Genomic DNA, 27,998 nt, shown 5'->3' with positions numbered 1-27,998 from the left:
TCAACATTAAAAATAGAGGTATGGCGGAACAAAAGGCTAAACACCGCTCAGCAGTGAGAAAGTTACAATAATTTTAAATTTCAAAATAGTATTTTCAATGGGACACAAAACAATCAACATTTTACTCGAATTTTAGTATAATTTGAACCTGAAAAGCGTTTAGACTATTTTATTCATTAGCTGTTATCTTTAATTTATTAAACGATATGAATTAATTCATAACTTGATGCGCGGTTTCGGGTAATGTTGTGCAGCGCGCGGCCGAAATTGTGACAAACAGAAGGAAATAACTCGTCATCAAAATGTATCGCGCGAGAATGTTTTAGTAGACGCGCATGTGACGTCACAAGTGAAGAGCTCGCAGTGGGTCATTAAAACGATTAAAATGTATATAATAGAGCTTGTCGAAACAAAACATAGCTGAGCACATATAAAGTTGCCTTTAGTTGAAATTATCATATTAATATGCTTTTAGAGTTGTTAGAGTGGAAACAGGCGCATAGCTACTGCTAGCTAGCTATTCCAAAATTTTTAAAATTTAACGACTGTTATCAGTCGCATAGCGTCATGCCGTTTTTGCTGGCGAATTGATGGCAGTGTAACTGAGATGGTATGCAGTGAAATTGATTCTGTGATGGCGTGCTTATGGGACAGAGTTATTATTAGCATTACGGTTGATGTTGCGCTCTGATTTCCTTAGTCCCGTTATATTGTATAACATAAAGTTAGGCCATTCGTCTGCAATGCCCTCGTTTTGTTGATCAATGAGCATGTTTTTTATGCACCTTTTGTAGATGTTAAGGTTGAATAGACTTGGCAAGGAAGTTGCTGCGTCACTATATCTGTTTATTGCTAATAGTGGACCTTTGTAGAATACTGAATTATTGTAAGGGTGTTTACCGTATTCATCTGACCATAAAGTTGTATGACTCGAATCCGGATCGGCGACGTTAAATATTGGTGCACTGTTAGGTATTGTTTTCTTTATAGAGGGAGGCACTAGACTTGGGAAGTTTTTTAGCTTATGTATAAAAACTAATGCGTTCTTCACGATGATACTTTGAACTGTCAATATTTTGTGTACATAGAAACCAGACTTGGTACTTGCTGGTGGTGTACCATCTTTGTACCAGTAATTAACAAAACCTGGTAGTATTGCTCTAAGACCCATTTTCTGTTTAACAAATAGTGTTTCTATATGGGATTTGGCAGCAAAACCCCAGACGAGGGAGCAGTAATTAAGGTGAGACTGCACAAAGCTGTGATATATTTGTAAACGTGCTTCCAGAGGCAAATATTTTTTAAGTTTGTACATGACTCCAATGTATCTGGCCATTTTCATTTTCATGGCAGAAATATGTTGCGACCAGTTCAGTTTGTTATCGGCCGGACATGATAAAATCAAGCAGTTTCTTATCAGCAAGTCAGTGCACTTGTGAAAAGATTAGAGAGCAAAAATGTTGATGCGTAATGTAAAGTAAAAATGATTGAAAATATTATAGTCGTCTACTTTGATGAACTTCATGTCCATGACACGATATCATTATAAGCTCCACCTTTTATCGCTGGCGAGGCTTAACTCGACGCCCCTTATCGATATTCATTCAACGTTCTGACTGAGGAATAATGTTTAGATATAACGCCAATTTCAAATGTCATAGTACCTTAGTTGTATTTATTTGGTAGTATAATATACTCCCCAATTCCATTTCATATTTCCATACTGATCTCATATAGCTAGAATTATGAAATTTGTTGGTCCTAGCACTAACCCGGAGGGGTTTATAACACATAACACCGGCACGCTTAAGTTATATTAAAATAACCCCTCGTGCTAAAGCACGTCGGGGTTATTTTCATAATAATCCCTCGTGCTTCGCACTCGAAATTATTATAAATTTTTCCCGCGCGTCGCGGGAAAAATTGAAATATAATCCCTGCGCATGCCGGGGTTATGTGTGTTGTAAAAATGTTTTGTAAAAATGTAACATGTAATATGGTAGTGTTACTATGGTAACATGTATGTATAAAAATGTTACTGACCTTTAAAACAGAGGGAACGTCGTCCCCGGCGTTGAAAAAACCCCTCCCCTCTAGGTTAAACAATCTGGATCTGAGTGACACGTGACTCTCCTGAAGAGAAAACTAGGATTAAACAGGAATTAAACAGAAACTAAAAAGGAATTAAACACAGCATATTGTTTGAGACTTGAATCAGTAACTATGGTCATATAGTTTGATGATTTTATCTGCATACGGTCGTCTCATTTGTTTTCTCAATATTGAAATTGTTGAAACATTTAGAAAGTGGAATTAAACAATATAACTTTTTTAGCTAAACAGAAAATAAACTTTAAATTTAAATCTAACCTTGAGTGAGATAAGAAACAGAAAATAAACTTTAAATTTAAATCTAACCTTGATTGAGATAAGAAACAGAAAATAAACTTTAAATTTAAATCTAACCTTGAGTGAGATAATAAACAGAAAATAAACTTTAAATTTAAATCTAACCTTGAGTGAGATAAGAAAAATAAACTTTAAATTTAAATCTTACCTTGAGTGAGATAAGAAACAGAAAATAAACTTTAAATTTAAATCTAACCTTGAGGGAGATAAGAAACAGAAAATAAACTTTAAATTTAAATCTAACCTTGAGTGAGATAAGAAACAGAAAATAAACTTTAAATTTAAATCTAACCTTGAGTGAGATAAGAAACAGAAAATAAACTTTAAATTTAAATCTAACCTTGAGTGAGATAAGAAACAGAAAATAAACATTAAATTTAAATCTAACCTTGAGTGAGATAAGAAACAGAAAATAAACTTTAAATTTAAATCTAACCTTGAGTGAGATAAGAAACAGAAAATAAACTTTAAATTTAAATCTAACCTTGAGTGAAATAAGAAACAGAAAATAAACTTTAAATTTAAATCTAACCTTGAGTGAGATAAGAAACAGAAAATAAACATTAAATTTAAATCTAACCTTGAGTGAAATAAGAAACAGAAAATAAACATTAAATTTAAATCTTACCCTGAGTGAGATAAGAAACAGAAAATAAACATTAAATTTAAATCTAACCTTGAGTGAGATAAGAAACAGAAAATAAACTTTAAATTTAAATCTAACCTTAAGTGAGATAAGACTCTGCAGAACAATGACCTGGAACTCAGCAGCGGACAGTTCACCCTCCTTAGCTGAAGCCAAGGCATCCGACAGTGCTTCAATATGATTCAGCGACATTGGGCTCTAGGTTGTGTGTTGACATTACCTTATATGGTAGTGTTACCATAGTTACTCACTAGTAGTGTTACCATAGTTACACTATTAGTGTTATCATAGTTACTCACTAGTAATGTTACCATAGTTACTCACTAGTAGTGTTACCATAGTTACACTATTAGTGTTACCATAGTTACACTAGTAATGTTACCATAGTTACACTATACTCTGTTGGATTCTAGTAAGTAGTTAGTAAGTGGACACTGTACTAGTACTACTGGATACTGTACTAGTACTACAACAAACAATGAGTCAACTGCTTCAAATAATCTGAACAATATCATACTGAATACTCTAGTAACAGGGAGGAGTAATAAGACTATGACATTGTAACGCAGATAATGACACACCACGTGACTGTGCTCCTTCAGTCAGTGTAAACATGGTAACATTACCATATAAGGTTATATTACGTTCTCCTTCTATTCAGTCGACACTCAGTCATGTGCTGATCAATCAGCCAATGATAATAGAGTATTATATATAGTAGATATGGCCTGAGATAGATTTGCAACAATATTAAGCGTGTGTTAAACCGCAACATAACGCGATATAGAATAGAATAGCTTTGAGCTGATACGAGAAATAACCGAAGAATATGTAAAATAAGTGTCATTTGTAACTGCAAATTTCAGGATATGAATGATTTAAGAAATGGTAGATTTTAGAAACTTGAACTTTATTTATATTAAAAGGAAAATATTTTTTATCGAATGAATGGAAGTAAAGCTTTACTCCTCTATACAGCTTATTTTCTACTGTGGTTATTCTTACGTAATTCACACAATTTTGGTAGCGTTACCATGTAACTATGGTAGCGCTACCATGTAACTATGGTAACGCTACCATGTAACTATGGTAACGCTACCATGTAACTATGGTAACGCTACCATGTAACTATCGTAACGCTACCATGTAACTATGGTAACGCTACCATGTAACTATCGTAACGCTACCATGTAACTATGGTAACGCTACCATGTAACTATCGTAACGCTACCATGTAACTATCGTAACGCTACCATGTAACTATCGTAATGCTACCATGTAACTATGGTAACGCTACCATGTAAATATCGTAACGCTACCATGTAACTATCGTAACGCTACCATGTAACTATCGTAACGCTACCAATTACCATGTAACTATGGTAACGCTACCATGTAACTATCGTAACGCTACCAATTACCATGTAACTATGGTAACGCTACCATGTAACTATCGTAATGCTACCATGTAACTATGGTAACGCTACCATGTAACTATGGTAACGCTACCATGTAACTATGGTAACGCTACCATGTAATTATCGTAACGCTACCAATTACCATGTAACTATGGTAACGCTACCATTTAACTATGGTAACGCTACCATGTAACTATCGTAACGCTACCATGTAATTATCGTAACGCTACCAATTACCATGTAACTATCGTAATGCTACCATTTAACTATGGTAACGCTACCATGTAACTATGGTAACGCTACCATGTAACTATGGTAACGCTACCATGTAACTATGGTAACGCTACCATGTAACTATGGTAACGCTACCATGTAACTATGGTAACGCTACCATGTAACTATGGTAACGCTACCATGTAACTATGGTAACGCTACCATGTAACTATGGTAACGCTACCATGTAACTATGGTAACGCTACCATGTAACTATCGTAACGCTACCATGTAACTATGGTAACGCTACCATGTAACTATCGTAACGCTACCATGTAACTATGGTAACGCTACCATGTAACTATCGTAACGCTACCATGTAACTATGGTAACGCTACCATGTAACTATCGTAACGCTACCATGTAACTATGGTAACGCTACCATGTAACTATCGTAACGCTACCAATTACCATGTAACTATGGTAACGCTACCATGTAACTATGGTAACGCTACCATGTAACTATGGTAACGCTACCATGTAACTATGGTAACGCTACCATGTAACTATGGTAACGCTACCATGTAACTATGGTAACGCTACCATGTAACTTTCGTAACGCTACCAATTACCATGTAACTATGGTAATGCTACCATGTAACTATCGTAATGCTACCATTTAACTATGGTAACGCTACCATGTAACTATGGTAACGCTACCATGTAACTATGGTAACGCTACCATGTAACTATCGTAACGCTACCATGTAACTATCGTAACGCTACCATGTAACTATGGTAACGCTACCATGTAACTATCGTAACGCTACCATGTAACTATGGTAACGCTACCATGTAAAGTCACACCCAATCAACTCTACCGAGAGGAACATAGTGGAACAAACCACTGAGGAGCAAAAACCACGAATATTGCTTCAGACCTCTAGATCGGCGATATTTGGACAACACATCTGTTCATCCATCATCACATTGGCTTAAACAAACACCTTCACACCATTTGCAAATCAAACACCAGTGCTTGTCCTATGTGCGGCGACGGAGAGGAAACTGTCTCACACTTCCTTGGACAGTGTCCGGCTATTGCCCAAATTAGAGGTCAATATTTCCAGGACTACTACCTCTCTGTCAATGACATATTCGACAACCGACACATCACCACGATTGTCAATTTCGCAAACCGCACCAAACGCTTAATTGTGCCGGAAGAGCTGGATCAGACCGGGGTGACTTAAAGTATTATCTCATATGCTGTCTCGTCTCGTTTTACTTCCAAACCCAGCTGACATTTATGCGTATCATTTTGACTCATATCACTTCTTACACCATCCTCCACTATTCACTCTGATTTCACCTGCAACCTTCCCCAGGGTTGCCACACCCCAGAGGTAGGCAGATCATCTCAATGCTATCCTCTCGTGGGCTATCTTGGCCCAGCCTCTCTTAAAAAAAATAAAAATAAAAAAATCCATCATCACCACCAATATGTTCATCCTACATAGTAGTAGTAGTAGTATACACATCACCACCAACAGGGTCATCCATCATCAAGCCTTGCGGACCAATACTGTTAGTCCTACCGGGTGATTGGCAGTGCAAACACTGGAAAAGACAATTGACAAAAATTACCTTATATGGTAGTGTTACCATAGTTACGCTACAAATTAAAGGTTATCAATGCACAAACTCCACCAGGCGCCGTCCAGTAAATTTATACGTACCTACAAGTACAACAAGGACGAGCAATCTAGATCTACCTTAGAAATATGATTATTTAGTTCCTGAGGTATTCCAAGACAATTTTATTGTTGATCTGGGTGCACAAACGCTAGTAATGGTATAGTACAAATAAAGCTAGTATATATCAATCTAGAACAATCATCACAAATATATACTTATATAATGCTTTTGGACACGAAGGGAAACACACAACGTAGCTTCATAAAACTACATCATTAGAGCCTGTAAAAACAAATATATACCTACTGGTGTCATCTACAAACTCTAAGTGGACTTTTTGGTCAACATTAGAATGTTGTTATCTAGTAACTAACATTAGAATGTTGTTAATGAATGAAATACATATGTCTGATAACATAGCGTTAGTTGTAGTAACTTTATACAAATATTTCGATAGTGTCAAAAGTTCCCAGTGAATAATTATCACATAACGATCCGTTTTAAGTTTAAATCAAAAGCAAAACCCCATATACAAAAGTACTCAGTTTTATTTAAATGTACCAGATGAAAAGTGTGCCTTGGTAATATTATAGTGGAGATGAACAATGACAACATCTCATTATGGATAACACATAACACGATGATGTGAAATATAAACCATTACGGGTGGCGTAACGTTGTATTATTTAAAGAAAAGTGGTTAAAACTAGCCGTGTTCCAGATGGGTCTAAAAGTAGAAGTTGATGAAACAATGGTATCACACTAGCCTGGAGAGGGATTATTTAAAACATATAAGTGAAACGAAAAGTTATATCACACTACTCTATATCACACTATTCTATATCAAACTTTTCTATATCACCTTTCATTACACTATTCTGAATTCCGTACTCTTTTAGATCATGAAGATTATCCGACGCTTTGTTCAGTAATATGGGGGGGGGGTTCTCTACATTTAATATAGTCAAAAAGTCGGTAAAACCCCTAAAACTAATTTGTTGACAATGGTGTATATTTCAAAGCTCAGAGAGAATGTTCGGCACACTTCTAGTTACACTTCTGTTACCATAGTAACTCAGAGAGAATGTTTAGAGAGAATGTTCTAGTTACACTTCTGTTACCATAGTAACTCAGAGAGAATGTTCTAGTTACACTTCTGTTACCATAGTAACTCAGAGAGAATGTTTTAGTTACACTTCTGTTACCATAGTAACTCAGAGAGAATGTTCAGAGAGAATGTTCTAGTTACACTTCTGTTAAATGAAGCTAGTAATAGACAGAGACAGGCTGATCCTTAACCTCATTTCCTTGGTAACCTTGGTAACCTCATTTAATTTCCACTTCCTCGAAAGTCTGAACAGGAAATATAAACTATTTGGTATGGCTGGTATAGTAGTTGGAATCAGTTTTGTAGAAAGAATAATGAACACTTTTGTGTAATGTAAAGATTGCCTGCATTGTACAGTGTTAGCGTGGTATTCGTTTCATGCAGATTGCAGCTGCAGCAGCAGCAACTGCAGCAGCAGCAGCAGCAGTAGCAGCAACTGCAGCAGCAGCAGCAACTACAGCAGCAGCAGCAACTACAGCAGCAGCAGCAGTAAACACCTGCTGATGGTTAATATATTCAACTAAGGATCAACCAATGCCATCACTACTGACATTCTAAAATAAAAATGAATACCACGCAGTAAATGTGGGTGATCAGTAAAAGTTTCTCGGTGAGCCACTCAACTGGACGATACCCCTAATTAAATATTGTGCGAGAGAGCGTGTATCTATCATAATATTACAACTAAATAAGCGCTCGGCTGAAGGGAAAGGAAGCAGTTCTAACGAGCGCTTCTCAAACACAAGGATATATCTTGTGAACTTGGCTAGTATATATGAAACATTTGACATGGAGTTGTAGGGTGAGTTATGTGCCTCGCCGGGCTAAAGTAGTGGATGTCCTTGCTGTACGGCAAGTTAAACAAGGAACTGAAACTACTAGGTTCCGTACAGACTCAACTCTGCACCCATGTCAATATGTTCATTATATGCAAGCCTCTTGATTTATAAACCTGTAACCACTGTGGTAGTCATTAACGGGTGATATTCGTAAAATATTTGAGTCCAACTCGGCGCGCGTCCTGGTAGTGGTAGGTTATAAACCTACAATGGTAGTCATTGGAAACAATCAAAATCTACTTAAAAACATCTGAAACGAGTACAACTGGCAAACTGAATTAAACCAAAGGTTTGTAGGTAGTAAAAAGAGTAACTTGAAAATGAGTTCTCTTCTGGAATCTCGTTATAAATTTTCTTCATTCTAAACGCACTGTAAACGTGAACATTAGCATCAGGTGACTGTATCCCTGTTTCTTACACGGGTATGATATTACTGACTCCCCTCCTCCCACAAACGTAATCAGGTGACGGTATCCCTGTTTCTATCTACTCACAGAAATGTTTCACATAGAAAGCACTGTGATATCCTCCGCTGTACAATCTCTACACTGTCTGTGAGCTATATTAACAACCCGCAGTACAACATGTAGTACACTATCTGATGAACCATTGAATACTACTCAATACTGAATACTGATCACTACCATTGTTCTAATATGTAAGAACCATTAATAGAGTAGGTAATACAAGAGTAACAACTGTAAATACGTTGAACTGTGCGGTCAGCTCACTCTGTCAGGTACCCGCACCCCCGTACCCATACTACTGCGGTAATTTCCTAATTTGCAAGCCCATACTACCAATGTTACTCTAGAATTAACCTGTTAGTTATAGATGAAGTTCGAGTAGTGTGTCTCTATATAATTGTAGATACTGCTCGAGATGTCACATGTTCGAGTAGTGTGTCTCTATATAATTGTAGATAATGCTCGAGATGTCACATGTAACTATGGTAACACTACCATGTAACTATGATAACGCTACCATGTAACTATGGTAACGCTACCATGTAACTATGGTAACGCTACCATGTAACTATGGTAACGCTACCATGTAACTATGGTAACGCTACCATGTAACTATGGTAACGCTACCATGTAACTATGGTAACGCTACCATGTAACTATGGTAACGCTACCATGTAACTATGGTAACGCTACCATGTAACTATGGTAACGCTACTAGTGTAACTATGGTAACGCTACCATGTAACTATCGTAATGCTACCATGTAACTATGATAACGCTACCATGTAACTATGGTAACGCTACCATGTAACTATGGTAACGCTACCATGTAACTATGGTAACGCTACTAGTGTAACTATGGTAACGCTACCATGTAACTATCGTAATGCTACCATGTAACTATGATAACGCTACCATGTAACTATGGTAACGCTACCATGTAACTATGGTAACGCTACCATGTAACTATCGTAACGCTACTAGTGTAACTATGGTAACGCTACCATGTAACTATCGTAATGCTACCATGTAACAGGTAACTATGATAACGCTACCATGTAACTATGGTAACGCTACCATGTAACTATGGTAACGCTACCATGTAACTATGGTAACGCTACCATGTAACTATGGTAACGCTACTAGTGTAACTATGGTAACGCTACCATGTAACTATCGTAATGCTACCATGCAACTATGATAACGCTACCATGTAACTATGGTAACGCTACCATGTAACTATCGTAACGCTACCATGTAACTACGGTAACGCTACCATGTAACTATGGTAAAGCTACCATGTAACTATGGTAACGCTACCATGTAACTATGGTAACGCTACCATGTAACTATGGTAACGCTAACATGTAACAATGGTAACGCTACCATGTAACTATGGTAACGCTACCATGTAACTATGGTAATGCTACCATGTAACTATGGTAACGCTACCATGTAACTATGGTAACGCTACCATGTAACTATGGTAACGCTACCATGTAACTATGGTAACCCTACCATGTAACTATGGTAACGCTACCATGTAACTATGGTAATGCTACCATGTAAAGTCGCACGATTATTTAGTTACAACTTAAAACAAGTACCTATACTCAGTATGTGGTACACGCTTTGTACTAGTAGTAACAGTTTGGATTCCGACTCGAAGTCAAAGTGATCAGATATAATGAGAGATGTGTTGTAGATATATAAATTATATATATATATAGTTCTAATACTTTCAACACTACTATACAACAAATAATTTGACAATTGATGTAAATAAATGGTGCAAAGACTAACGAAGATCTAATCACAACCGCTTTCTTTTATTGTGTAGAAGTCCAGCCAATGAAATATATATACAATGTATATGTGTAGAATGTAGCACCCTATTTGCGAGTGGTTTCTGCAGAGATGAGAGCCTAAGTAAAAATCCGAGCCTCTATTCCCCGAGAGTTTCCACGACAACTGGCGGGAGCTCTGCCCACACTACGCGCCTCGTTGTGTGAATCCGGTTTTTTTAACCCACGCCATGTGGCCCGTAAAAACATGGCGTTGTATGGGCAGACATTCGGGGAATAGAGGCGTAGTGTGGGCAGACCCTAACAGAGTGTAGCAGTAGTAACAGTTTAACTGCACGAACAATGATAGTATTCAGTAACGAAAATTATCGCAGACTGAATTTGATTGGGTTTCCGTTGCTGCATATCTAACATTGGGGCCGACATAATATGATGAGCAGATTCAACTTGGACATTTATACTCGTTGATTGTAATAAAATGGTGTACATGCTACATATTATGCAGGGTGGTTTTATTTATAGAAGTTTAAAATTCAACAAATACAATCGTCTTCTGTTGATAAAACAATACACCTTTTTTGTTAGTTGGCCTTATGTTAGCCACACGAACCGTTATTTATAACAAACAGTTTCAAAACAGATTCGCTATGTTCTACATGTAATTGTAACAGTGCGGTAACCTAACAGTGCGACTAACTGTGTTACAGTGCGACTAACTGTGTTACAGTGCGACTAACTGTGTTACAGTGCGACTAACTGTGTAACAGTGCGACTAACTGTGTTACAGTGCGACTAACTGTGTAACAGTGCGACTAACTGTGTAACAGTGCGACTAACTGTGTAACAGTGCGACTAACTGTGTAACAGTGCGACTAACTGTGTAACAGTGCGACTAACTGTGTAACACTGCGACTAACTGTGTAACACTGCGACTAACTGTGTAACAGTGCGACTAACTGTGTTACAGTGCGACTAACTGTGTAACAGTGCGACTAACTGTGTAACAGTGCGACTAACTGTGTAACAGTGCGACTAACTGTGTTACAGTGCGACTAACTGTGTAACAGTGCGACTAACTGTGTAACAGTGCGACTAACTGTGTAACAGTGCGACTAACTGTGTAACAGTGCGACTAACTGTGTAACAGTGCGACTAACTGTGTAACAGTGCGACTAACTGTGTTACAGTGCGACTAACTGTGTAACAGTGCGACTAACTGTGTAACAGTGTGACTAACTGTGTAACAGTGCGACTAACTGTGTTACAGTGCGACTAACTGTGTAACAGTGCGACTAACTGTGTAACAGTGCGACTAACTGTGTAACAGTGCGACTAACTGTGTAACAGTGCGACTAACTGTGTAACAGTGCGACTAACTGTGTTACAGTGCGACTAACTGTGTAACAGTGCGACTAACTGTGTAACAGTGCGACTAACTGTGTAACAGTGCGACTAACTGTGTAACAGTGCGACTTACTGTGTAACAGTGCGACTAACTGTGTAACAGTGCGACTAACTGTGTAACAGTGCGACTAACTGTGTAACAGTGCGACTAACTGTGTTACAGTGCGACTAACTGTGTTACAGTGCGACTAACTGTGTAACAGTGCGACTAACTGTGTAACAGTGCGACTAACTGTGTAACAGTGCGACTAACTGTGTAACAGTGCGACTAACTGTGTAACAGTGCGACTAACTGTGTTACAGTGCGACTAACTGTGTTACAGTGCGACTAACTGTGTGACAGTGCGACTAACTGTGTGACAGTGCGACTAACTGTGTTACAGTGCGACTAACTGTGTAACAGTGCGACTAACTGTGTAACAGTGCGACTAACTGTGTAACAGTGCGACTAACTGTGTAACAGTGCGACTAACTGTGTAACAGTGCGACTAACTGTGTAACAGTGCGACTAACTGTGTAACAGTGCGACTAACTGTGTAACAGTGCGACTAACTGTGTTACAGTGCGACTAACTGTGTTACAGTGCGACTAACTGTGTAACAGTGCGACTAACTGTGTAACAGTGCGACTAACTGTGTAACAGTGCGACTAACTGTGTAATAGCCCGGTTCATAAAAGAAAAATATTATCCAATAATTGCGGTAATAGGCTTATCTGTTGTTCCTTAGGCCAAATAACTATTTAAAAAATTTTGAAGCTTCAACTCCAACCGGAACGGACTAGAAACAAAGGAAGATCTTAAGATAAAGAAGCTTTATTAGATTTTATGTGTAAATGTTGTTTGTTATTGATTTTATTTTATTCTCAAACATAAACTGTCGTATTCAATATATTAGCAAACCAAATATATACGCTGTCTTGACGTATCAGTAAGAGATTACTGGACCTCGTTAGTCACGAAGAAATCATCAGACTTTATTAAAAGTGATCGGTGACCCTGTCAGTGACGAGCTATGAAGGAATTATTGGACTTCATCGATGCTGATCCTATCAGTGACGAGTTATGAAGAAACAAGAACCTCATTTAAATCCTAGTTTGACGAAAATATTCCTCTGGCAACGAAGATTAGACAGCTTGCTTGTGAAGGCATGGCGATCCGAAAACCAGGGTACCTAGATCATAACCTGCTGACTTCTTTAAAAGATTTTTAAAGGATAAGTTCCACGAAAGTGCGACTAACTGTGTTACAGTTCGACTTACTGAAAACTGTGTCAAAAGTAGAATTTTACCTTCTTAATTACGTGATGATATAATTTGATATTTTGTTTTATTTGAGAAAAATCAATACAAATAATCCCAAATGTGTGTCTGTCTGTCTGTCTATCTGTCTGTGGGTAATTTCCCAACGGCTTAATCAAGAAAACGGTAATAGTAACGGGGCTGGTTTTTTTCGGTATAGTGCCGACAAAACTCAAGCCAGATTTTTCAAAATCGGTAGGTGGTAAGTGGTTTAATTGATGGTTTTGTACTGCAAATGTGATATCAAAGTAACTCACTTTTTGTCCCTCTCTCACACACTCTCTCAGTCTCTCTCTCCATATTTACTGCTCCCCTAATTACTGCTTTGTACATAATTAGGTAATTTGGCATAGGAGCCTATTAAATATTAATTTTGGATACGTATAATACGTGATGGGCGCTCAGAATTAAATTTACTCTAATGCGGTCGGTTTAAACTGAGCGAGTTTATACTTTTGCACAATTTTAACCTTTGTACTGTTTGTACTTTTGCAATTCAACTGCGATAGGGAAGTCCCGGGGTCCGGACTCTAGGGCGTAAGACTCTAGGGTCTTAGGGTTAGGGTTAGGGTTAGGGTTAGGGTTAGGGTTTGGGTTTGGGTTAGGGTTAGGGTTAGGGTTAGGATAAGGGTTAGGGTTAGGGTTAGGGTGATGGTTAGGGTTAGGGCGCCGCCCTAAAGTCTCACGCCCTAGAGTCTTACGCCCTAGAGTCCCGGACCCGGAAGTCCCGGCCGTAGGCACGGGTGATTGGGCGACATCTGTCCGACAGCGACATCTGTCCGACAGCCGAATTAGGGATTTCGGACAGATGTCGCTGTCGGACAGGAGTCGTTTTTGGCGACATCTGTCCGAATTTCGGATCATATTGTAATTCCGGTTCACATTTGTATTTCACAAGCTCACGGGTAATCTCGTGACGTTGCTCCCATTGTTCTAATGCTGATGTGATCCATTGAGATCTGATCATTCGATACGAGATTGACTAGTTGAGGACAAGGAATACAAGGAATACAAGGAATACAAGGAATACAATGGCAACCAATCAGTTTATCCCTGGACACAAACAAGGCTCGGAGAACCCTGTCCTGGATGGCTTCCGATGCGTCTTCGACAAACGAAGAGACGACACCACCTACTGGAAATGTTCGGATTTCCTACCGTGGTGAAACGACCGTCCACTACACGTCAGCAAACAGAACTTGAAAAGAAAGGAATCTGGTGGAGATCAACCGACGAAATACGTCGTATCTGAAGCAGTTGGTTGTTTAGCTTACGAATCTAGAGCGAAGCTAAAGTTTGGTTGCCAGCTATCATCCCTCAACAGAATGGTGGACAGAGTTTGCTTCATACTACGAAAACGTACTTGGATCGGGACATCAACCACCAATCCTAACTTCACTCCCCACATGTGGAATCAACACGTGGGGAGCGAACACTAAATATTTTACAATCGACAACTTCAGAGAATTGTAGTTGATTACACAACTAGAGAAAAACTATGGTAGTAAACTATGGCTCAGATCATATCTCAAATAGGAAAGTTAGCAAGTAACAGTTCGGATCATGCCTCTAATTTGAAATGTTACGTATTGAAATCAGATCAAAATTTCGGACAGATGTCGTTTTTTTCTGGTACCCTGAGTCGGACAGATGTCGCTGTCGGACAGATGTCGCTGTCGGACAGGAGTCGTGTTACCGGCACGGGTTACACTAGTAAACCATAAAAGCGTCCATGACGGGATTAAAGATGACTCAATATTAAATATTTGTCGATTTAAAGTCAACCAAAACACAAAGATACGAACATTATCAGTCGTCTCGACGTGAATTGTGTAAACGGTCCAGTCATGATAATTGATACCAGACTATGATTTTTCATTCATGTATGGATCAATCATATTCATAACTACACTCGCTCTGGATTATCAGTGGTCAAAGCACAGTTTATGCCTCGTTATTGACGTTTTCAAACGATTATCAATAATCGGAAATATTAGCTCATTTATTCATGTGTTCGTCTCGAACGATTGTCGGCTTATCGTCTACAAGCTATCCACATGTGAAAGGCAGCCGAGCCGCGCGCAAATGGTCACACTCGATATAAAATATAGTTGTTTAGTTGATACTTTTCTTTCGCGCGTTCCGTTTCAGAGGCAGTTGCAAACTGTCACAATAGATGTTATCTTCTAAGAATTGTAAGCGAATGTCGACCCAGTTCAGATACAAGATGGCGCATCAGTTGCGATCTCGCCAAAACACCTCTCACCTGCAGTTAAATAAGATTTTGGCGCTGATAAAAAATTTTCGACAACCAAGTGTTGAACAAATAAACTTTCATAGTCCAGGCAACCAATTTACCGACATGGATCAAATACGAGTAATTAGATTTCTGCAATACATTCTTACAGTTCGGATGAAAAATAGTGCTCGAGACCTAATTCGAACCCGGATCTTCAGCATGCGAGGCGATCTTAAGCCACTGGGGAGACATTTGCTTACAATTCTGAGAAATAAACCGGGCGAAATTCTTACAATTTCGCTTACAATTAGAACACTTCCTCCACTGTCACAGAAAGACTTTCGATTGTTCGGGAAACATACGATATCAATGAGAAGTTCCTACACGAATCTTCTTGTAGATAACAGCTCCTCCGCAAGACATATTTTACTCTACCAATTCATTTACACAAATTTTCTGCCACTAATATGACTGAGAAAGAAATGTCGCCGAAAACAGAAGTTAAAAAGTAGGGTTTAAATCGCCACCTACTGTCAAAACTGTTGAATCTCTTTTTTCGTGCATCTACTTCTACAATGATTTAGAGTGATAATTTAAATTAAAAACATATGAGAAATGAAACATTCTCATTCTTCATGATGTATACTTAGTTTGTTATATAAAGACAGCTCATTTTGGCGAAGGCTTCAGCGTCTTTAATTCATCGCAACTCATCTTTAAATTTGCTGGTAGAATTAAACTCAGTGTGTGAAATGTGCTTAATTACATAATAACTTAATTACATCCGATCTATTTTGAGACCTGCAGTGTCGTCTTTATAAAGGGCGTCTTTATAAAACAAACTGAGTGTACATAAAAAGACATGAGACATTTGTTCAAAGACTAGATAGCATGTGATATTTGATACACAATTTGATACTGTTCTGTAAAACAAGGTAACTGAAGGAGTAAACAACATACCCCCGCTTCCTACACCCCTGTTCAAAGTGTCTCCTCCTGTTACCGTATCATTGTGGTCACATACACACTACACACTGTGTATCACACAGTATTACTCACAGTATTACTCACCTCTCATTCCAAATCCATATCATAGATCTTACCTTTGGGGCCAAGACCAAAGGTAAGATCTTTGCACTCAGTACACACTGTACACAGTTAGCACTATAGCACCCAATACTCACTGTACACACTGACTTACTACAAATAGTGTGATCTGGTTTTATGTAACCTTCAGGCATGTTCCTCCGCAAGCAACCCTCCTTCAGGCATGTTCCTCCGCAAGCAACCCTCCTTCAGGTATGTTCCTCCGCAAGCAACCCTCCTTCAGGAATGTTCCTCCGCAAGCAACCCTCCTTCAGGCATGTTCCTCTGCAAGCAACCCTCCATCGGGCATGTTTCTCCGCAAGCAACCCTCCTTCAGGCATGTTCCTCCGCAAGCAACCCTCCTTCAGGCATGTTCCTCCGCAAGCAACCCTCCTTCAGGTATGTTCCTCCGCAAGCAACCCTCCTTCAGGCATGTTCCTCCGCAAGCAACCCTCCTTCAGGCATGTTCCTCCGCAAGCAACCCTCCTTCAGGTATGTTCCTCCGCAAGCAACCCTCCTTCAGGTATGTTCCTCCGCAAGCAACCCTCCTTCAGGCATGTTCCTCCGCAAGCAACCCTCCTTCAGGCATGCTCCTCCGCAAGCAACCCTCCTTCAGGCATGTTCCTCCGCAAGCAACCCTCCTTCAGGCATGTTCCTCCGCAAGCAACCCTCCTTCAGCATGTTCCTCCGCAAGCAACCCTCCTTCAGGCATGTTCCTCCGCAAGCAACCCTCCTTCAGGCATGTTCCTCCGCAAGCAACCCTCCTTCAGGCATGTTCCTCCGCAAGCAACCCTCCTTCGGGCATGTTCCTCCGCAAGCAACCCTCCTTCGGGCATGCTCCTCCGCAAGCAACCCTCCTTCAGGCATGTTCCTCCGCAAGCAACCCTCCTTCAGGCATGTTCCTCCGCAAGCAACCCTCCTTCAGGCATGTTCCTCCGCAAGCAACCCTCCTTCAGGCATGCTCCTCCGCAAGCAACCCTCCTTCAGGCATGTTCCTCCGCAAGCAACCCTCCTTCGGGCATGTTCCTCCGCAAGCAACCCTCCTTCAGGCATGTTCCTCCGCAAGCAACCCTCCTTCAGGTATGTTCCTCCGCAAGCAACCCTCCTTCGGCATGTTCCTCCGCAAGCAACCCTCCTTCAGGCATGTTCCTCCGCAAGCAACCCTCCTTCAGGCATGTTCCTCCGCAAGCAACCCTCCTTCAGGCATGTTCCTCCGCAAGCAACCCTCCTTCAGGCATGTTCCTCCGCAAGCAACCCTCCTTCGGGCATGTTCCTCCGCAAGCAACCCTCCTTCGGGCATGCTCCTCCGCAAGCAACCCTCCTTCAGGCATGCTCCTCCGCAAGCAACCCTCCTTCAGGTATGTTCCTCCGCAAGCAACCCTCCTTCAGGCATGTTCCTCCGCAAGCAACCCTCCTTCAGGCATGTTCCTCCGCAAGCAACCCTCCTTCAGGCATGTTCCTCCGCAAGCAACCCTCCTTCAGGTATGCTCCTCCGCAAGCAACCCTCCTTCAGGCATGCTCCTCCGCAAGCAACCCTCCTTCAGGCATGTTCCTCCGCAAGCAACCCTCCTTCAGGCATGTTCCTCCGCAAGCAACCCTCCTTCAGGCATGTTCCTCCGCAAGCAACCCTCCTTCAGGCATGTTCCTCCGCAAGCAACCCTCCTTCAGGCATGTTCCTCCGCAAGCAACCCTCCTTCAGGAATGTTCCTCCGCAAGCAACCCTCCTTCGGCATGTTCCTCCGCAAGCAACCCTCCTTCAGGCATGTTCCTCCGCAAGCAACCCTCCTTCAGGCATGTTCCTCCGCAAGCAACCCTCCTTCAGGCATGTTCCTCCGCAAGCAACCCTCCTTCAGGCATGTTCCTCCGCAAGCAACCCTCCTTCAGGCATGTTCCTCCGCAAGCAACCCTCCTTCAGGCATGTTCCTCCGCAAGCAACCCTCCTTCGGCATGTTCCTCCGCAAGCAACCCTCCTTCAGGCATGTTCCTCCGCAAGCAACCCTCCATCGGGCATGTTCCTCTAAAATGGTAATTCTTTCTACCATCAGTAATTTCATAATATCTCGACTCTCGAGTTAGACGTCGTGAATCACACGAATAAAGTGTGAACAATCTTCAATTAATTAGGGGCCAATATTTTACCGTCAGTAATCGTCATAGCAATAAAACCGGGCAAATATTAATCATGGATTGGAACTTGTTGTAAATTACATATCTGGTTACAGTTTGGGTCAATGTCTTGACAAACCTTGATTAGTGTTAAAGTGTAGAGGCAGTAAACTTGATATGATGAATATCTGTAATAACAAGACTTATAAGAAAATGGTAACGACACTGCTTATAAGTGGTAACGACACTGCTTATAAGTGGTAACGACACTGCTTATAAGTGGTAACGACACTGCTTATAAGTGGTAACGACACTGCTTATAAGTCGACTTATTGTCGAAAACACGTCTCACAAATAAAAGCAACTTGTTAACGATCACATATTGCTCGAAAAATGAGAATCTGCTGATTCTTGAAACGTAAGTCCACGAAAAGATATCCAATTCATTTGTTTAATTAGTCCATGGATATTCGAGCATGGGTTAGAGTGACAAGCATTGCCATTAAACTCGTTCATCTTCTCAATAAGTGTATAAATATTATTGTTTAAATCTGTGTTAGAGCTTAATAACAACTGGTAGAATAATCTCCAGTATATCCAGTATATCTAGCTAGACTATAACGGACTGACAACCTTGATGTACGTACAAGTTACCATGGTTACAGTGCATAGTCCCTAATCAAAAGACTGCTGACTGAGACGTGCTGAAAATGTGTTCCAAACGAAAGTTGATCGAAAAATCCATCAACTGTGGAACGGAAAATGGCTGAAAACTGCAGTGTTAGTTTGAAAAGTAATCGAATAATGTTGTTGTCACTTGTAACAGTTCCGAGGTAGTCAGCTACAGGACAAGTCAGGTATACAGCGAGTATGAAGTGCAGACTAGTGGAAACAATACCAATAATAGAATAATAGAATAATAGAATAATAGAATAATAGAATAATAGTTTATAGTCTCAGTACAATGGGTGCTCACTGCTCAGTTTTGGTGTTACCATGGTTACTGTGTTATTGTTTTGGTTACCTGAGATCAAAGAGTCAATTATTTCCCAGTCAAAGAGTCAATTATTTCACAATGTGGTAGGCAATGTGGTAGACAATGTGGTAGACAATGTGGTAGACAATGTGATAGACAATGTGGTAGACAATGTGGTAGACAATGTGGTGGACAATGTGGTAGACAATGTGGTAGACAATGTGGTAGACAATGTGGTAGACAATGTGGTAGACAATGTGGTAGACAATGTGGTAGACAATGTGGTAAACAATGTGGTAGACAATGTGGTAGACAATGTGGTAGACAATGTGGTAGACAATGTGGTAGACAATGTGGTAGACAATGTGGTAGACAATGTGGTAGACAATGTGGTAGACAATGTGGTAGACAATGTGGTAGACAATGTGGTAGACAATGTGGTAGACAATGTGGTAGACAATGTGGTAGAAATTGGTGAATGGTCGATACCACCTTCAGAACAATGTAACTCAGGGACAATAAATAGATTTACTATCTGAACAGGGCGGAAATAAAAAACAATAGATTTGGCGCTCAAGAAGTATCAACTATAAAGCAAGGGGTCCTGAAGAAATAACAGGTGATCAGAACAAGTTAGAACAAGTTAGAACAAGTTAGAACAAATGCAAAATGTCACCTCATGTCTCAGTTCACAGTCTACAAGAATAGAGGATAGCTGTGTTCACTAGCTGTGAGTTTATAATCTAATTATTCTTTTAGATATCTTTAAATTCGGAAGTTTGTGACTTACACAGGTCACTACTCACATATGTTGACTATTGACCAAAAAATCCAGTAGATTGTTAATTGGTCTTCAATAGATCGAGTAGTGGAGACGTGTTTCATGTTTGAGATTGAATATTTAGAATAACGATAATTAACCTTACTCCACACACGATTTACCATGATAATGATCATTAATCGTAACAACTGACTCAACGCTTACAGAAACAAGTGCTTCATGACATTTAAAACCTAGTTTTCAAATACGACAATTTATTTTCTACCACATTTCCGGGATATTTAAGAATTATTTTTATTAATCTGTGAACCTACAAATCACAGACGATAAGATCATTATCTTCCTCCAACAATTATAAGTGAATCACAAACCAAAATAACCACTATTAGCTCACAAGTTTGTAGTGGAGGTAGAATGTTAGTTTCACATTAAGCCAGTAAACACTAGCCTCCTCTTGAGTGTTGCGTCAGAAAGAAACACAATAGCGTGTTACCATGGTTACGGTGGGAACAGGTAGCAAGTAGCCATGGTTACTAACTACATAACGATCCACTAATTTAGTTTTCTATCCGGAGTACAAAATGTACAGAGTACACTTTATGTTAGAAGTTAGGGTATGAGAAAAGGAGAGAGATAGAGAGACAGAGAGAGGGATAGAGACAGGGAGAGAGAGAGAGGGATAGAGAGAGAGAGAGAGAGAGAGAGAGAGAGAGAGAGAGAGAGAGAGAGAGAGAGAGAGAGAGAGAGAGAGAGAGAGAGAGAGAGAGAGAGAGAGAGAGAGAGAGTGAGAGTGAGAGAGAGAGAGAGAGAGAGAGAGAGAGAGAGAGAGAGAGAGAGAGAGAGAGAGAGAGAGAGAGAGAGAGAGAGAGAGAGAGAGAGAGAGAGTGAGAGTGAGAGAGAGAGAGAGAGAGAGAGAGAGAGAGAGAGAGAGAGAGAGAGAGAGAGAGAGAGAGAGAGAGAGAGAGAGAGAGAGAGAGAGAGAGAGAGAGAGAGAGAGAGAGAGAGAGAGAGTGAGAGAGAGAGATAGAGGGGGGAGTGTGGACAAGAGGTGGCATTACCATAATCTCTCTTCTGGTGACTAGTTACATATTACTAGGGCAACATTAAGCAACTTCAAGTTAACCTAATAATCGAGTTATATTCTATGTAAAATCGTTTACTAACAACATAAAGGAGAGCTGTGCTGGAGAGTTTTACATTGTCAACATTTTAGTGGTACTAGTAAAAAAGAGAAGATTACGGTTGTCAAATGTTAAATTACTACAAAACAACTACTCATCATTTCCATAGGAGATAAATTTACTACTTTAATTACTGCAATTAGTGTGTATTAATATGAAAATAGCAATAACTTAATTCCACTATTTACAGTTCCAATTTACAACTACAAAATCAAATCAACTACTCAAAGTCTACTATTTGCTCGCAATCCGCTGGCTGAACGACAATCCTGACCTCAGTCTCAGATCGCACTACAGGAGCTTGTCTCTTCTCGCCGCAACTTGGTAAACTACCTGGCAACGAGCCAGACCTCCCTATCCTTCTTGGTCTGTTCCTCCTGAACCTGGACTTTAAGGAGGGCTTTGAGGGACTTAGGGGGTCTTGCTCAGAAAGTGTGACAGTATCCTGTGGTTCAGAACTCTCCTCTGTAATGGGCAACACAACAGTTACATTGGGAGAGGGAGTTACTGCGAGGGAGGGTTCTGTTCTTGGACTTTCCGGAATGTTGAGAATTGTTGAACTGTTTTCAGATACTTTATTTTCAGAAACTTTATTTTCAGAAACCTTTTCCAGTTCTGGGGAGGATTGGTTGGAAGCAGTGGTGTTCTGAATAACAAGGTCTGGTTGTTCTATAGGCAGCACTTCAGATGTGGTGCTGAACCTGGACAGAGGATCTATTTCATCAGACTCTGTAGGGGACTTAATAGATGCAGCATCCGTTACTTTAGCATTAGACTGTGACATAAACTTCTTGGCCCACTCTGGCATGTCCTTGGTTTTGTTGGTCATCTTCTTCTTCCATTTCTCTTTCGCTTTCATCTCCGGGGTGCGCACTTTGGGGCTGTGCAAGTGTTTTTGGTCAGGTTCCTCTTCTTCTTCTTCCTCTAACACAATTGAGGGTTGCTCGATTATCACTTCCGGAAGCTGCATTGGTTTGCTGTAAAGTTTGTTAATTTCTAGAAAAACATTATCATTCTCAGACTCCTCCTCTTCCTCTTCCTCCTCTACAATGTTCATTATTGGAACACGACTGTTACGAGAGGATACTCTTGGTCCGGGAGAAATAGGAGAAGAAGCAGGTTTGGGAGTAGTTGGGGTACTCGCACTGTCAATACTCCCTCGGTGACTGTCCGTACTGGAACGTGCCCCCCTCGCGTTTGCTTTGAGGATTTTGTTTAGTTCTTTCAGTTCCTCTGGGTTCATGATGGTCATTGGTCCGATAATATCTTTTGTCCAGTCTGCATTCTGCTTTCTCACAAACTTAGGCTGTGATTCAGTTTTTGGGAGTGGCTTTTTTTCTTGTGCTTTGTTCAGTTCGGATACGAAGGAACCCACCGCAAAGGCTGGAAACCACCCATTCTTGCCAGCATTTGGCCCGTCAACAAGTAATCCCTTGTACTTTGTCCCAGCTTTGTCAAGCACTTTGATTTTCTGGCCGGGTGCCAATGATATCTCCTCGTCACTTTTAGCGGTGTATTGTCGCACTACTTCAGCAAGACTCCCCACTTTATCACCGGTATTTCTCTGTCTTCTCTGCCGGCCCTTAGCTTCCCCTTTCTGCTGCATCCTCTGTTTCAAAATCATCTCGTGTCTCTTCCCCCGAGGTAAACTCGATAAATCAGGAGTTTTTGGTAGTTCACCTACCCCGTCTTCTCGGACTTCCAGAATAGCTTCGCCCAGAGACGAATCTGAGATTTTCTCGCGCATACCGTGAAGAGACCTGCGCTTAATGGTGACAGAAGCTCTTCTTGCAGGACGGGGAGACGAGGAAACTGACTTCCGGGTTCCTTTTGTGTACTGTGTGAAGAAGTTTCTGAACTTCCCGAACCTAAGCTTGATACGCTGACCCAGCTTCTTGGGCCTGGCTGATCCGCTCTTCCTGGCTTGTTTCGGTTTAGAGACGAACTTGTTGTATGCTTCGTATGAGATGGCGACGAATAGATTGATTATAACCATGTGAAATATTATATAGGTGATGATGAAGTATGCAGCACCTCCGTATTTTGCGTCCGAATTATAAATGCTCTGCATCTTTTCATGCCAGTTGCTCGTGGTTGATACTTGAAATAAGGTCACAAAGGAACACCAGTTGGAACCAAACCCATATTTTGTACAGCTTTGATCTGACGTTGTGAGCTTTTCGGGTGAACCTGAAAAATGGTTTCGATAGAATATATGGATATTATGAAATAAATTCAATTAGTGCCAGTGGCTCAAGAAAACAATGAACTATGTGTCCACTGAATATTAAATTTAGCAAAATTCAGTCACACTATTTACTAACAAAACTTACCGGTGCCATAGCTCATTTTTACAGAGTCAGTAAAAATGGTTTCTCCCAAGGAAGCGAAAGAGTAGATAACGATGAAGAACAGAGCACTAAGATCAAACATGACCGGAATAATGAGCTTCAGCAGAGCAAACATCTTGATAGCTTCCTCTGAGTTGACCAATAATCTCAATATAAAGAGTACAGTAGAGGACACTACACACAGACCTTTAGCTATGTACTCAGTGAGCTTACACTCCTCAGGGGCTTCGTAATAAGTGTCAATGTAGAACCAAGATGCATTAGCTACAGTTCCTAGCACAACAAATATAACATCCACAACGTTCATAACAGATGCACGCTTGATCCATCTCACAAATCTGTCGTTCAGTGTCCGGTTCTTCCTCCCGGAATCCTCCCAATGGAGATAGGCCAGAACACCGAACCTAACAACCACCTCCACCACGAACAAAGCTGATATTCCCACTCTGAGCCACTGGACTATCCTGCCCAGCTCCTCTTGACCTGTCTGAAACACCACAATAAGGAATGTGTGGATAAAGAGTAGGATGATAACAGCGCGCTGTAGCACTGTGGATTGGATGGTTAGAGTCAGGTAAATCATAAACTTTCCTCCACTCTTCTTCACCAGTCCCGATATCAGGTTGGTGTCCTCCTCATTCTCTTCTGTTCGCTCTACTTCTAGATCTAGTGTGTCTATACAGCGGGTCAGCCATGACTTGTACTCTATTATCGACCTGAACATTATTGTCGTTATCATCCAGGGGTGTAGTCAATAGTCATCATTATCAACCTTTTCATTTGCAGATCATCCAAATCGTGGACAATGGACATCAGTAATATACATAATTTAGAAAAATTCTAAGTGTTAATAACACCATTTTACGACGAAGAGCGTAAACTGATATAATTTAAAAGTCAGGAAAACTTTATAAGTTAGACTGACTTGGTGGTACCACCAGTTAGCTGTTGAAGGAGTATTATAATCTCCTCGTCATCATTTATAGGCTTCAGTTTCCGAAATACCATCAATAAGTTCTCATCATAGACGGACAGTGTGTCTGAAATGAGATACAAATATATGAATTATCACAATTAAATAACTATTAAATAACTATGAGGTACTAATATTTTAAAGCTATCGACAATTAATTCACTACTTTTATCAAAAAAGTGAGTTAAAATTCCTTTGTACCTGCACCATCCCCCAGTAAATTCCAAGCTATAGCCAGTTCCTTTCTCCCTCTGAGCCTCTCCTTTTTCACATTCATCTTAGCAATGGTCCAATAGTTGTCGACAACAATGGCCAACAGAATAGACATCAGTATGAACACACCAAAGTAAATGAAAACAACAAAATAAATAAACGTTGCATTGTGATATTTATACACGGGCATCATTACATCTGGATAGTTTTCTGTTGTGATGAGGACAAACATTCTTATAAATGCTAATGCAGCGTTGCTGAACTCTCCTTTATATATCTCATTGTCTGAGGTTTCATAAATCTCGCCATATATATGAACTGCAATGCATGAAAAAAACAACACATAGAGGATAATTACAAATATCGTCCGTAAAATTCTGGCAAAAGTCTTAACTACTACCATGAAGAAATGATACAATGTTTTAATCTTGATGATAAATACAAATGACCGGAGGAACTGAAATGGGATAGCCTTCTCCAGAAGATCTACTGATAAATAAAAGTAGCAATAGTAAGTGTAACAAAGGTCGAAAACGAAGAACACTGTCAGAATAAACTGCAGTTTTGATTTCAAAGCTGTTTTTGACAAGCTGAAGAATGTTCGAGGAGTGTAGAAGATGATGTGTAATAAAATGTCGAGAATGTAACACAGCACACAAACACTCTCCAGAATAAGATAATGAGGTTGATTGGTGATATAGAAGACAAGGAGGCAGTGTGTTCCAATGATGAGGATAATGAAGTAGCGCCAGATCTTGCTGTAGGTTATGTTGAAAGCTACTCGTACAGAGCTTGAGTTACTCTCCATTGCATAAGCCTTCCCGTAGTGCCCTCTACCTGAAGCAATATTTATTTTTTAAGCAGATTTGCGATCAGAATAATAATAATCACCACCAGTATCATAGAATATCATGCACATTTACAGTTAACTACTGTCTCAGACTTGTGAATTTGTTGTTTTTGATAAGGTCTGCCTCACACTTAGGCCTTAGCAGACTTATTTTCAGACTTTTCCATGTTCCGTTCTGTTATCTGTTGGTCTTTGGCGGTCAAATATAAGTTTAAGATTTGATTACAGAAATCTTAATAGTGGTCTTTGTAGAATTTAAATTAATGTTCTGTAATTTACCATGCGTGGCATCTTCGACATGAGCAGCTGATAAGGTAATGAAGTCATCACTGTAATCTTTTGCTATGTCAACAAGCTTTTCAAGACCTCTGTTCTCTTTTGAAACCAACTTTGTGTCCAAATCATTGACCATCATAACGATTCATTCTGAACAGTAAATAAGTAATTTAAAGATTTTGTACACCTATGGGGTGGAGGAAAGTTAATTCTCTGAAATTAAGGTCAGACAGTGGCATAACGAAGGGCTGACCCTGCTGTGAGGGGGGGGGGCCATCTTATGGGGGCGTCAAATCGTTGTTTGAATGTGGGACAATTTTGAAAAACATAACTGAGGTACTAGCAACCTGCACGTTTTGCTCTAGAAACACACTTTTTTAGAGATTTTACCGGTGTATCCTCTAAAATCAACTAATTTGTTCAATTTCAGGGAGGGGCGCCAAAAGGGGAGGAAAGCGTCAACAGGGGGGTTGCTTTTTCGACGGGGGGTGTGAAAGAATGACGTGTTACAATAGCACGTACATTCTTCACCAAACTTCCCACTCAACCAATCAAATAGTCGACGATTGCACCCCTGTCGGTGGGCAAGCATTTGTTTGCTGTTTAGCAGTGTTGAAAAAGAAAAAAATGTATTTATTATGTATATATTACCCGATCATATGAAAGTAGGTACCTAAATGGCCATAATTATTTAAATGCAGTGGCTGGTTGCCTCAACAACAAGATGTATTATATCTAACTAAGCTCAATCCCTGCTTGAGGCTTGAGTATGAAATGTAGTATAATCGGTAAAAATGTGATGAAACATAAATAAACAACCCAGTCTGCACCAGTGAAGCAGTAAGAAGGTAAATTTCACTCACTGAGGTGTCGGTCAAAACAGTCTCGGAAAAGTCGCAAGTTACTTATTATATGTGACTTAGTCAACATTCAAACATCCCGAACCCCAAACCCAAATTCAAGTGCCAAATTTCAGCTTATTAATCTATAGGAATGTAAGGTCACCAAAAAACCTGTAATGATATAATAAGAAACGTCTATCGATCCCTGTCAAGGAAGCTTGACAGTTTGAATCAGCTATACAGATGGATACTCGACAGACTAAACAGACATTTAAAAAATTGCTCTTCATATTTGATAATTTCAATCAAAATATAATTATATGAAAAATACGTCTACTGCCAGAATTTGGTTGATATAGCTGCTAATCACGAATATTTTCAGGTTTTATGAAGGCCTACTAGGAACATATAGTGCCAATCTTATCAATAACGTATACAGCTGCAAAATTTTAACTGATGATATATCAGACCAATTAGCTGTCGACATTAACATATGTGATACTACCGATAAAATAAAATTAGGTAAATCTGAGCCCCAAAAATGCAATTTTGTACAAACATGCCATCAGTAAGTACCTACTGGGCGGCGCTCAGCCTGTCATTCCGCCGAATCTTTATTCATTTATATGTTTATGAACATAATAGCCTGGAGTCCCCAGGTAAGTAAGTACAAATAAGTAAAACGTTCTGACGAGATCGTAGCAGAGCTATTTAGGGGTCGTTTTTATTTACGTATATATATAGTATTACGTGCCGTCGTAATCAGCCGAGTAACATTGATCACGGAGGGGGTAAAAATTGTCCAAAAATTTATAAT

At 40.0% G+C, this 27,998-nt stretch overlaps 2 protein-coding genes across 2 annotated transcripts in view; both read right to left on the bottom strand.

The window, feature by feature from the left end:
• Positions 1 to 3,249, bottom strand: part of LOC134811129 (uncharacterized) — a 43,074-nt gene extending 39,825 nt beyond the window's left edge. The window contains exons 1-2 of the mRNA XM_063817867.1: positions 3,134 to 3,249; positions 2,044 to 2,133 (exon numbers count right to left, since the gene is read on the bottom strand). Coding sequence (XP_063673937.1) covers positions 2,044 to 2,133; positions 3,134 to 3,247 — 204 coding nt within the window. The 5' untranslated portion in view covers positions 3,248 to 3,249. The remainder of the gene's footprint in view (positions 1 to 2,043; positions 2,134 to 3,133) is intronic.
• An 18,483-nt stretch (positions 3,250 to 21,732) lies between these two features.
• LOC134826462 (uncharacterized) lies at positions 21,733 to 26,513 on the bottom strand. The gene is made up of 5 exons (XM_063838845.1): positions 26,343 to 26,513; positions 25,202 to 26,050; positions 24,953 to 25,067; positions 24,010 to 24,743; positions 21,733 to 23,866 (listed from the first exon to the last, which is right to left on the bottom strand). The coding sequence occupies exons 1-5, from the start codon at positions 26,476 to 26,478 to the stop codon at positions 21,897 to 21,899; spliced, it is 3,804 nt and encodes a 1,267-aa protein (XP_063694915.1). The 5' UTR covers positions 26,479 to 26,513; the 3' UTR covers positions 21,733 to 21,896.
• Positions 26,514 to 27,998: the final 1,485 nt, after the last annotated feature.

This window comes from Bolinopsis microptera, chromosome 2 (assembly GCF_026151205.1).
Source record: "Bolinopsis microptera isolate Bmic1 chromosome 2, MBARI_Bmic_1.0, whole genome shotgun sequence".
NCBI lineage: Eukaryota > Metazoa > Ctenophora > Tentaculata > Lobata > Bolinopsidae > Bolinopsis > Bolinopsis microptera.
The sequence above is the reverse complement of the archived record's forward strand: the minus strand, read 5'-3'. Positions and strand labels throughout refer to the sequence as shown.